This window comes from Podarcis gaigeae (assembly GCF_964106915.1).
Source record: "Podarcis gaigeae genome assembly, chromosome: 5".
Taxonomy (NCBI): domain Eukaryota; kingdom Metazoa; phylum Chordata; class Lepidosauria; order Squamata; family Lacertidae; genus Podarcis; species Podarcis gaigeae.
In genome coordinates, this window is record NC_139681.1 from 67,085,482 (window position 1) to 67,098,762 (window position 13,281).

The 13,281-nt window shown below is 41.2% G+C and overlaps 1 protein-coding gene across 1 annotated transcript in view; it reads right to left on the bottom strand.

Moving 5' to 3' along the window:
• Positions 1-5,503: 5,503 nt before the first annotated feature.
• The window catches only part of LOC310846079 (vertebrate ancient opsin-like), a 107,074-nt gene continuing 99,296 nt past the window's right edge, over positions 5,504-13,281 (bottom strand). The window contains exons 4-5 of the mRNA XM_083742138.1: positions 9,523-11,281; positions 5,504-7,115 (exon numbers count right to left, since the gene is read on the bottom strand). Coding sequence (XP_083598264.1) covers positions 11,021-11,281 — 261 coding nt within the window. The 3' untranslated portion in view covers positions 5,504-7,115; positions 9,523-11,020. The remainder of the gene's footprint in view (positions 7,116-9,522; positions 11,282-13,281) is intronic.

A 13,281-nucleotide genomic window follows, 5' to 3' on the forward strand; every position in this document is an offset into this window, starting at 1 on the left:
CAGACAAGACTCAAATTTTGGTTTGTTTTTTGGCAGAATTTAGGCCACAACTTTATTGATTACAGCAAAGGACTGGTTGCATCGGCTCTGGTTCGACTAGCTCCCTGCCATACAGGTAGCGTTGACCCAGGGTTCCAGCATAGGTCAGTCAAGGGTGAACACCTGGATAAACGGAAAACCGGGAACAAGCTATCTCTGCCACCCAAATGCTCCCCTGGACTTAGGCACGGGCACAACCCCCTCAGAGGGGCTGATCAAACCATCGAGTACCTGGATTCCTTTAACAGAATACTCTTCACATAGGGATGGCGAGAGTGTTCTTCCATCCCTATCACCTGAACCAGAGCCTATCCGCAACCTTACAACTTCTGACGATTTGCTATGTGGCAGGCGAAACCCAAATGGCAACAGCCAATCAGCCAAGTGGGGAAATTCCTGCCATGTACCTGTCCCAACGACAGACGACACACAATGGCATAGCGAGGTCAAGCGTGCAAGCCCTAAATATAGGGAGAGGTGGGCCAGTGTTCCGATGCACGCACCGAAAGAGGAAGCTCTGGGTCACATGCCTAGGTATATATAGGTACCTTGATCCGTTTAGCCTGCATCCCATTGGCCTGATTGAACCCAGCATCAAGGGACCTACCAATCGGGTGTTGTGGCTATCCAAACGTACCCACCCACAACACAGGGTTAGGTTGCCAGGTCTCACCACAACACGTGCCCTCTTTAAGAGAGGACCTGATTTTTCACAATGGCTAAACAAATGCTTTCAGGAAACCCACAAGAAGGATTCAAGCACTAGAGCACTATTCTCTCCTCCTATGGTTCCCAGCTACTGTTTTTCATAAGCATTACTGCCTCTGACTGTGGAGGCAGAGGATCACCACTGCGGCCAGTAGCAGTCGTTGATAGCCTTCTCCCCCATGAATTTGTCCAATTCTCCTTTAAAGCCATTCAAGCTGGTGGCCATCACTGCCTCCTGTGGGAGAAAGCTTTTACCATGTACCTCATGAAGACTCTTCCAACACTTAGCTTCATTGGCCCTGGAAGGCCTTAATAAAGCCGCCAAGCATATTGCCATTCGCATTCCTACAGTCTGTCAGTCAGCTTAACCCAGCCTTGTCAGAAGGGTTTCTCTGAAGAAGACTCTTTCTTCTCCCTGGTTAATAGGTACAGCGGTGGAGCTCGGTGTCTCAAATTTCAGCAGCGCACTGTGGAACACCTAAATTTGCAGCCCTCACCTCTCATGCTCCATTCTAAATCATAGTTGTGGTGTCCTCTGTGGTATCCCCAAGGCTCTGCACCCAGCACTCCCCTAAATCTGCCTCTGATGAGGAAAATGTGTTGGATTTGAACATCTGATAATTTCTACCTGCAGCTTTTTCATACATTTCCAGTAAGTGACGAAAAGAAGAAATGAACACTGCCTTCTTCCCAAGACATTGTTGAGTGCCATGCTTTACCTGCAGAGCTGTCGTGCTGAATCATTGTCATTGCTGTCATTCCCATGGTAACTGACACTCATGTCCCGCCTCAGGAAGGTGTCCTTTCATGTCTGTGCAGGAACTGGCAAGAGCCGAAGCAGAACGCAAAGGAGGACCATTTACCTCAGACGCCATTGCACACATTGGGCTTCTTTCCAGGCGCTCCTGTTGGAGGTGTTTCTGTACCTTTGCAGGGTGGAGATGGAGGGAGAGTTGCCTGCTCATTTTTATCCCAGAGAAAGCCAGTAACAACAGCACTAGTCTTCCCCCTTTCTTTGCCAGCAGCATTCAAGCCAAGCCGAACATGACATTAACAAAGCACTATTGTATTTAAGATGCATAATTATGTTTTAAAATGCAAAAAAAGCCCACTTCATTTGAAGCTGCTATTTGCATTGGGAGAAAATTCCCAATGGTGCCTGCTGAGATAATTACCAGCCCTTCGCCCTCAACATCTACTTTCTGCATTTTAAAAAAAAAATACAAAAATAAGTTTCACAACTCTTCTAGTTGGGCCATTAGGCTCTGTCCTGGGGCAGAATTTCTGTTGGGACAGCACACCCTTAATCAAAAATGCCACAAACACCACTGGGGGTGGAAAGCAATGGAAATAAACTTGCCTATTCCCAAGGAGTCTTAAACTGCAATCCCATCTCAATTTACCATTGAGCAAGCCCCATGGAACTTAATGGGTCTTACTCCTGGGCAAACATGTAGACTATTATTATTATTTTCAACAACTGAGCTCTGCTTTAAGCTTGAATAAGTGTGAGCTAAGGGATTGGCTTTTCTGGATAGAATCCAAGATGGACTTGCAACTAATTAGAAACACCAATTTCCCCCCTTGGTATGCACTGTTGATAACAGAGCATTTTGGAGCTACTTATCTGTCCAAACTCTCACCAGCTTCCTTAAGAAATGCCTCTATTGAGCTGTGTTTCCATGGGATGCCCACTGCAGTCTTGGACAGCCACTTCAACAGGGTCCAGAATGCAGGTTGTAGTCAACCTCAAGTGGAAGAAATCAATCATTATCTGTTAGCTTGCCCCATATAGAGACCCGAGAGATCACTTTCTGAAACCTTTGTTCACAAATGCAAGTAGGTTCAGCCCGACAGAAACAGTCCAGTTTCTTTTGAGTGACAATAATAGCTTCATAACACAGAGAGTGGTGCTCTGTGCACTGGCTGCAAAAACAAAACAAAAACCAGGAAAAAGGATAAAATCACTATAAATTGTGGTGATTCAGAGGTTTAATTTGAAATCAAGCTGGGTTTGAGTTTGTTGGTATCTCTGGTATCTCTCTTACATCAGGGATGTTGGCTCATGTTATGGATGTGTGATCTGTATTGCTTTATTGGTACTCTTGCTGCATGGCTAGAACAAGAATCTTATATTGTATTGATTACATGGCAAAAAAAATTCAGATTGTCTCAGTTTAAGACCCAAACAGTTAAGGACTGCATGTGTTGCTGTACACACCTTTCTTATATTTTATGGATTGGCAGCATATACCGTAAATGCTTTTAAAAAGAAAGAAAGAAAGAAAATCTATCCATCTGGCTGTCTCTCTGTAGACCATTACTACTAACATCTTCTTCCACTTTGAATAGATCCATGCAGAGACATGTACTGTTTGGCAGGCAGGCACATTGCTGGGTGCTGTGACCTTTTCAGATGGCTACTGCTGGTCCAGTTCTCAGGTAAGAACAAGGGACATTGAACACCAAAGAAATGGATTTTATGCTTTCATACTCAGCAACTTCTTTCTGCACCAGCTAGACATAGTTAGTGGGGAGATGACATTTTGACTTGGTTTCAGTTCTATGATTCTGTGAGTCCACATAGATGGAGCATCATGTTGTATCTACGCCAAAGGATGAAAATGGAAAATATATGTTTTATGAACACCAGGTAAAATGCAGGGTAGGTGACTGATTCCTAAGACCCACTATAATCAGTGAGACTTAGTCATACAATACTTCCATTGGCTAGGCTTGCCAACCTTTCTCAGTTTCAAATGTCTGGGCTGGAATCATATGAACGGACATGCAGTCAGGAGAAAGACCTTTTGGAATACTTAAGAACATAAGAAAAGCCAAATCCCAAGATGGTTGTCACCAATGGAAGCGAAGGCACAGACAAAACTCAATATGGAGGCCAAATGGCCGAAATATTGGGAAATTCTGGAACAAGATGGAGACAGAATAAAACTGCAGAGCTTTGAAAAACTGAAAAACAAAGTGCGAGATTGGCTCCATTATTACCAAATAATGGAGGCATACAATTTGGACAAAAAAGTTGGTTTCCAGGTGGAAAAATCAAAATTGGAAACAGAATTGTTAGATTCAAAAATTAAGAACTTGTCAAGAATGTATAACTTGCTGTTGAAATGGAACACTCAGGATGAAATGGTGAAATCAGCTATGATAAAATGGGCACAAGACGTTGGACATAACATAATGATGGCTGACTGGGAACAGTTATGGACCACAGGTATGAAATTTACGGCATGTAATGCCCTAAGAGAGAATTTAATGAAAATGATTTATAGGTGGTACATGACACCAGTCAAGCTTGCAAAAATTTATAATTTACCCGACAATAAATGTTGGAAATGTAATGAGACTGAAGGTACATTCTTTCACCTTTGGTGGACATGCCCAAGGATTAAGACATTCTGGGAGATGATATATAATGAAATGAAAAAGGTATTTAAATATACCTTCCTGAAGAAACCAGAGGCCTTTCTCCTGGGCATGGTCGGCCAATTGGTGCCAAAGAAGGATAGAACTTTTTTTATGTATGCAACAACAGCAGCAAGAATATTCATCGCGAAGTATTGGAAGACACAAGATTTACCCACCCGGGAAGAATGGCAGATGAAGTTGATGGACTATATGGAACTGGCGGAAATGACTGGCAGAATCTGAGACCAGGGAGAAGAGTCGGTGGAAGAAGACTGGAAAATGTTTAACGACTATTTACAGAAATACTGTAAAATTAATAAATGTTAGAAAAATGTTGGAATGAAGTTATATGGCTTTAGTAGAAATGTTATAAGGAGCTAAGTACAAATAGATTATTAGTGTATTAAAGGGAAAAACAAGGTTAGAATATGTTAAGACAATTACAGGACAGAAAACAGAGGAGGAATTGCTGAAACAATTAACAGAAGTGGAATACAAAAAGGGAGGTGTGAGGACGTCGTTGAAACAAGTGAATGAAAGATAAGATATTGAAATTGTTTGCTGTGTCTTAAATTGTTTTTGGTTTGTTTTGTTAGTTTAATGTCTTAGTGTTAGTGTTATGTAGTGTTTTTGTTTTTGTATTGTACTGTATTGTCTTGTTTAACTTTTTTTTTCTTTTGTAGTGTTTAAACTGTTGGAAAAGTAATAAATATTTTTTTAAAAAAAAAAAAGAACATAAGAAAAGCCTTGCTGGATCAAGCCAAGACCCCATCTAATCCTTCACAGTGGCTGCTCAGATGCTCATGGGAAGCAGATCCTGAGTCTAATTGTATTGCTGTTTGTGCCACTAGTGAAGAATCAAGATTCTGGTTTAAAAAGTATCTTGTGGGAACTGCTGCAACAAAGTAGGAAGTGGAAGCATCAGCTAGACATGTGGTTACAAGGACACGGTGTACGCAGTGTGTATTGTGAAAGGTGATTGATCAAAAGGATGGATGGCTCATTCTATTCACTACATCATCTGGAGCTGTGATTGGGACTAGAATTTATGGAGAATTTTTATCTCTGAAGGGGCTGGGCCCCTGCTCTGCAGTCAGCACTCTCTCAGTTTAACAACACTTCTGCTAAAGCTGGACCCAAGTCTATAGTTTAGTTAACATACTACTACTACTACTACTACTACTACTACTACTAATGGTTTCTTCCATCTATCTGTCTGGTCATTTTAACTGTATCTCGTTTTGAAATTGTTTTGTGGGTCTTTGGACCACAATAAAGTATTGAATTGAAAAATTGAATTGAATAATAATAATAATAGTTACAGCACTGAGAAGAAAATAGTTTATTCATTATTTCAACATGACAGTAATTCAGTCACTGACCAGTTATGAGAGAACCTTGAAACAACAAACCATTTGAAACACTTCAAAGTACCTAATCCCAAAAGAAGGAATGAAAATGTCAGCTGGGATTTTCACAGCTTGGGTGCCCAGAGTTTGACATTAAAGGCAAAAATGGCACTTAGATATCTAGCAATCATTGATTTTCAGCTGAATGGATATGTTTTTGTTAGGGATGGATGACCCTGTCAATTTTTGCTTCTCTCAGTTTCTCATATGTCCAATCTTAAATTCAGTTGGCCACATTTCTCTCATCAGTTCGCAAATTATTTTTAACAGCCCTCATGAAAATTCACCAGCATCTTAGTTTGCATTTCTCCTGACATACACAGTTTTGTGTATGATTTTTCTCTGATAGAATGCATTTTGCCATGTTATTTTTATTAGTACATACATTTAAACACAAACTCTTTCCCCCTCATGTACATATTTTGTACACATTTTTAGGTTGGAAAACAGCATCAGAAACTTTGAAGAAGTATGATTTTCAAAAGAACACTGTGTTTCGGTTTATGTATTGTTTCAGGAAGTGTGAATTAGGTAGGATGAGATTCTCTTCCATCTAAGTTTTAGTTCTGTGCTTGCTCTTAGATGGTTTATTTCCCCAATTCCAGTATTAAAAATGATAAAAAGTAATAAACAGTTTTTAAAGTTGATGGAACTAGCACACTGCCTAAAGTATTTAAGGTAGCAAATGGCTATCCATGGCAGTAACTTCTGTCTTTCGCATTGATTTTAGTGTGGAAATCAACAAAACACTTGTAATATTGTTGTCTTTTTGTAAGAATTGAATGAAATTTGCCGGCACATTAACCCCTTCTTTGGCAATGAAACCTGTGAAATTTCAGACAAATTGGTGTAGGGACTTTCATGTCAGGCACCTTCAAAATATGAGGTGTTTTAGTTGTGTGTGAGGATTTTTTATCTCCTGAAAGGAATATCAACAAACACAACCCATTTTTGGGGGAGGGGGGCAATTGTCAGGTAAAGGGAACTTTCAAAACCATGTGATAATAGACCAAGGGGTTTTTTTTTGTTCTGTTTTTAAAGAAAAACAAAATCCCACTCAGCACGTGCGAACCACCATGGATGCCTAACTCTGGACTCATTTAATGTGTGCTAAATGTCAGTGGTGGTTGATGCAGTGTGGCAAATTGGCTCCATTGGGGCATCTCTGCAGCTCTGGTTTCCTGCCACTCTGCCTCAGCTCATCCAGGTAAGTTGTATCAATGCTGATGATAGAAGGGTGACTCCATGGCTCTGCCACGGTTCCTGCTGTTGCTGCTGAGGGTATATTTTGTTCAAGGCTCCTAAATCGCTTCAAGGCTTACACACTTATTTTCAAAAACTAGATTTCCCCCCACTCACTGGATGCATTTGAAAATGCATCCAATGCCTGGGTGAGTGGCTGAATTTTATACATGTTAACTCCAAAATAAATCCTGCCAAGTTCAGTGGGACTTACTCCCTAGTAAGTGTGTTTAGAACAGCAACCTCATTTCTGAAGGCAATTCTGCAGGTCTGATATGCCTTCATCCTCTGTGAAGTAAAAAAAAATCTCAGCTGACAAGTTTTTTTTTTAAAAAAAAATAAAACTTGAGGCTATGAATATAATTTGAAACAATAGCTTCTTGTCAAAAACAAGAAATACAATACCATTCTGTAACATCTTAAGCAGCCTAGAGAAATACACTTGAAGCTGAAATATATTCACATATGGGGTGGGGGAATCACAGAAAATACAGACATTCTAGAAATGTAAAATCATGACTATTATGTTCAATGGTTATTTAGAAATAGATTTCCAACACTGATGAATCCAATTATTTATAAAGTTCAGTCAAAAGAACACAAAGAGGAAAGGGGGAGGGAGTCCTTAAAAGGACAAAATAGCCTTTTGAAACACAAGCAGAACCAACCATATGATATCATTAAGCGCAACGATGCATGGCTACCTCAAATAGCTCAGTCGGTAGAGCATGAGATGTTTTATTCCAGGTTGATGGATTCAAGCCCCACATTGGACAAAAGATTCCTGCAAAAACAGCTGGAGACCCAAGGCTGGGAAACACTGGACTAGATGACCCTCATTGTCCCAACTCTTCTATAATTCTATATGACATTCCATGTGAGATTTTTAAACAGTTCCTTGGAAATTTAGAATCCTGATTTTCCAGAGTTCTATACCGGGGGGGGGGGACCTACCCAATCTCATCTGCAGAAGTCCAGACCTCAACAGGGGAGGAGCTGTGGGATAAAGTGGGTGATATGACAGAAGGAGAAGGGACAATGAGGAATTGCATGGGGAGAGGGGGAAGAATGCCTGAATAGGGCCATAGGTAAAGGTAAAGGGACCCCTGACCATTAGCTCCAGTCGTGGCCGACTCTGGGGTTGCGGCGCTCATCTCGCTTTACTGGCCGAGGGAGCCGGTGTACAGCTTCCGGGTCATGTGGCCAGCATGACTAAGCCGCTTCTGGCGAACCATGGCAAACCATGCTTCTGGCATGGAAACACCATTTACCTTCCCGCCGGAGCGGTACCTATTTATCTACTTGCACTTTGACGTGCTTTCGAACTGCTAGGTTGGCAGGAGCAGGGACCGAGCAACGGGAGCTCACCCTGTCGCAGGGATTCAAACCGCCGACCTTCTGATCAGCAAGTCCTAGACCCTATGGTTTAACCCACAGCGCCACCCGCGTCCTGAATAGGGCCATACAAGGCTCATTATTAGTTTCAGACTATGGGAGGGATCCAAGGAACTTGTTTCCCTTAGTACAGAGATTTACGCTCGTGCAATGGAACCTTTCCCATTCTCCTTTCCCTGTCCTCCCCAAATCTGTTTGGGGGGTTTGGGGAACCCAACACATATTTATGTGGCACATGGTGGGAGGAAGAGAAATTTTGTTGCACAAGAGTAAAATATTTGTGCTAAGGAAACAAGAGACTCAGTGCTACTTTGGATACAAGCCTGTCCCATCATCCTTTGACAACAGACTCCACAGATTATGAGCAACTGCATCTTTGTTCTCTGACATTCTCTTAGCCTTTCTGTTTGGCTTTTATTATACCGAGACTTAATGTTATAAAGTTATGCTCCTCATAATCTAGTGTTTATGGGACTAAGGTTTGTCCCTTTCAACTCTAAAATTATTCATTCTGGGGGAGAAAGAATTGATGGACCTGAAACCCACAAGGCACGTTTCATCCAGATGCATTCTATTGTTAAATAGACTAGGGCTTCTCCCACAGACTGTCATTGTTAGACTATTTTCCTTTAAATGAGGAGAAAATGTCAAGAGACTTCTGGAAGGGAACATCTTCCTTTCCCCTCATTGCTGAAAAGATGATGTCATCAAACTGTTGGTGAAGAAACTGCTGGTGTAGCAGGGGCAGATGGAGAAGCACTCAGTTGAGCTCTGCCTTAATCTCAGTGTTTTTGCTCTTGCCCTAGACTATCTTATGGGAGAATACTGGATCATGGACTAAGTGCTGGAATGGTTTAATCCTGTACCTTCACCTATAAGGTATAAAATCCCCGTAAGACTCCAGTGACCTCCTTCAAAAGAAAACCAAACCTGAGTAAGCGCTGTATCCCAAAACCTTGAACCCTTGGATTTTTCAAGTACACATAACAATATAGTTATCGTATATACGAATCCATTGTGAGGAATAGGATGGTGACGTTGCCAATTCAATGCATGATTGTTTTCATGTGGGATTTTGAATTTTTTACAACAAATAAAATGTCTGCTATAAATAAATAAATGATAGCTTCTATTATTTAATTTCTTTAGCCTAAAGAGTATTTGGGATACACTATCAATAAATAACTGATTCATTCAGAGAACCAAATTATTCTTTCATTCTAAAGAACATTCATTTTTTATTCTAATGTAACCATTAATTTGCCATTAACTTAAGAAACCAATTACAACCCTTACGTACATTACCTCACGATGGATCTGGAAAGAGATAGTGAAATCTATTTGTGTCTAATTCCACTTTCTGTCTTCTGGAGATATCCAATATTCCCCAGTCAAGTGATAGCCATGTGTTCTGCTTTTATTTCAGTTGAATTACAACCAATTGTCCATTGCTGATTGAAGTCATTTGACATTCATAAACCCGAGAATGTAAATTGTTAGGAAAGTTTCTGTTGTTTGTAAGGACACATCAGTTTTGACCATTGTTGGTTATGCTTTCAAATGTGCAAACTGAACCATTTTAGTATAATTTTTAGTGTGAGGATTTTCATTTTGTACACATGAAGAATTTGATAGTTGTATCTACATATATACACTGAGATCTGGGGAAATGTAAAAAATGAAAATGAAATGAAATGTACTGTCCTTTCCTAGGGAAAATAAACGTTTTTATGAAACCATTCTTGTTTAATGTTTCTTTAAGCTGACTCTGTAATTCTCCTTTCTTAATTGGAGTTGTTCAAATTTCCTAACCTACTTTCTTATCAGAATTATAGGGTTTCAGTTATTTTGCATTAGCCATCTGAGAGAGAAAAAAGAAACTTTTAACCCAAACCCTGTATGTTGAGCTTAGATATGAATTGGTCACAAAATATCCAGCACTGTGTGCAACACTTTCAAAATTCTATTGTAGTTTTGACGTGAAATATAATTAAAAACTGTCTGGGGGGAAATGGGAAATTATTGCGTGCTCTGGCCAATGCTGATAGTTCATGCTAGGAGGGATGATTAGTAGTTGCAATATAGTAAGTAACAAAAAGAGAAATTAACTTCTCCCCATATCCAATATGAACCTTGATTGCACGATGTGAAATTGAAACTTCCACTTATGTGGTCACAGATGACACAAGACCATCAGTCCCTCTGCTTTAACAGTGGCCAACCATTTTGGCAAGGCCGGCAGTGCCAAAAGTCCAGTTCAGAGTAAGACATAATGGCTCTCCATGCACAATGCCTATAGGTATCTCCATATGACTTAAGTTGGTTTTCCCTGTAACCTGCTTAGCTAGAAAGTGGGCAGCATTCTTGAGCAGAAAGTGGGACTGAACGATGCCAGAGGCAAAGCCAGAAGGTCTCCTGTGCTGTGCGTATGTGCACATTATTATTATTTTTTATTAGATTTATATACCACCCTTCAACATAAGACCTTGGGGCAGTTCACATGCTTATGTTGTAGATTGACCACCAATGCTGTGTTTTGAGCATGGTTAAAATCCAGAGCATTTTCTCCTCTAGAAGAAAGAGTTTACCATACTATTTTCTGCATTCGGACTCTCGAAACACAGAATTAATACTTCAGTACCTCGAAGATCGAGTATTACCTTTCTGAGGGACACATAACATGCTGTCTGTGGCCCGGAGACAGACACCAATTTATGTTCATTAGGCACTCCCCAAGTCCTGCTCCTCTTCAGTTGTACCTGCTTCTCAGTCTGAAAGGGCAAAGAGTTTGCTTCCACTCAAGCACTGTAATGAGCTACAAGTAACACTGTTTGTTTTGCCTTGGGGCCATTGAGGGCTGTGGGTTCTGGATTCCGGAGGTTGACAGTTGCTTCTGGGTGTTCTGAGGACGGCTGTCCGGCTGAAGCAGCGACAAATGTGAAGTTATTGTCCTGTCTCGGGACAGTGCAGCACATTCGAGTAGACCTCAAGGAGCCTTTGTTGCTGGAAAGGCCTGATTTCCTGTCACATTTCAGGAGAGAGCAAAAGCACCTGTAAAACTGAAACACAAAGACAGGCGTTAAATAGAAATCTGCTGTGTGGTTGATTTGTTCTGCCATTGCACCGGGAGCGATGTGGTCCTCCTCTTCGATGTTCAATAGAGAAATGATATTCCGAGCTACTGTAATGGGCAGGAATTATAAAATGAAATAAATTAGCAGATGCATTTAGAGTTCAATTTAGCAGCCAAATATTATTTCAGTGAAATTTGACTGCATTTGTAGTAATGCAGAGTTACCGAGTTAAATATTGTCTCTAGTTATTAGGGGTTGGAGCTAAGACTCCATGCTTTAGCTTGTCCTTAATTGTAGTTACTTTCTTTTTCCTATGCAGTTGCAGGTTAGCCTGTTATTTAATAAACAGCCTCTTGTTATGAGCCTACAGAGTCCCTCCCCCCCCCAAAAAAAAATCTCTTCAAATTTCCATAAATAAAAAAATAAACAGGCAGCTTTCTTGATGTAAGCCTTTGAAGGTGCCCATTTCAAAACTGAACTTACAGTCAATACTGTGCATGCTTCCTCGGAAGTAAGTCCCATGGAATTCAGTGGGATTTGCTCCCTAGTAAGTGTGTTTGGGGGACGCAGGTGGCGCTGTGGGTTAAAGCCTCAGCGCCTAGGACTTGCCGATCGAAAGGTCGGCGGTTCGAATCCCTGCGGCGGGGTGCGCTCCCGCTGCTCGGTCCCAGCGCCTGCCAACCTAGCAGTTCGAAAGCACCTCCGGGTGCAAGTAGATAAATAGGGACCGCTTACCAGCGGGAAGGTAAACGGCGTTTCCGTGTGCGGCTCTGGCTCGCCAGAGCAGCGATGTCACGCTGGCCACGTGACCCGGAAGTGTCTCCGGACAGCGCTGGCCCCTGGCCTCTTAAGTGAGATGGGCGCACAACCCCAGAGTCTGTCAAGACTGGCCCGTACGGGCAGGGGTACCTTTACCTTTTTAAGTGTGTTTGGGATTATTGCTTTAGATTATGTGCTAACAAAAACCTATTGGCTGGGATCCAAAGAACTGCTCAGAGCAGGAGCAAAGAGGGGAGTGTTTGTTCGTTTTCTCTTTGTACAGTTCACCACAGCTCTGTATTTATTTATTCAAATTTTGAATTTTACCCCACCTTTCTGTTTAAAATGTTCGAGGCCTTTGTAAAACAATTAAATTTAACAGCAAATAAAAGGGATAAAACAGCAAATAAACCTGCTCAGACTGAAAAAAGCAGGGAAATGAACATTTTAACAGAGCAACAGGCACATGCTGAAAAGGAAAAAGTGTGCTCACACAGTGATGGAAAGCCGAGAGAGAGAGAGAGAGAGAGAGAGAGAGAGAGAGAGAGAGAGAGACCTATGCTTTATAATGTGAATAGGGACCTCCAGGTGTTGCTTGATTACATTTTCCATCATGCTTGTCCTTTGCCTTATGCTGGCTGGGGCTAATGAGAGCTAGAGTCCCACAACCTCTGGAGGGTCCTAAAATTCCCAATCCCTACTTTATTTTCTTACATCTCTTTATTCCAGTTCGGCTTCTGAAAAATATTTCCATCTATCGAACAACAGTCCTGCCTTGACTCCCTTTGCTGAGCCCTTAACATTAGTTACAATCATATGCTCTGCCTTATTTCCTAATTAGTATAAATGCATGTACTGCAAGGAGATGTGATCTCACGGGGCATATTGATGCATCTGAATTATTTGAAGGCATTAAACAAGCCACTGGGTGAATTCCACCTGGAGCTACTTCAAGGTCACCACCATATTTTAAAGGAAGACCTACTGCTCATTTTACAAATTTGAGCTAAAAGAGGTCATGGCTCAATTCTCAGTCTTCAGGAAAGTGCATTAAACTTGGAATTAGAGGACAAAACCAAGTGCACACTAATTATTTTAAGCTACATTGTCATCAGTTACATCTGGTCCTCCTAAATTACCACTACCAATGATTACAAGGTCAGGTAGAAGTCAGAGACTGTAGCAACAAACCAGAAAACTGATTGAGCAACTCAAAAAATAAAATA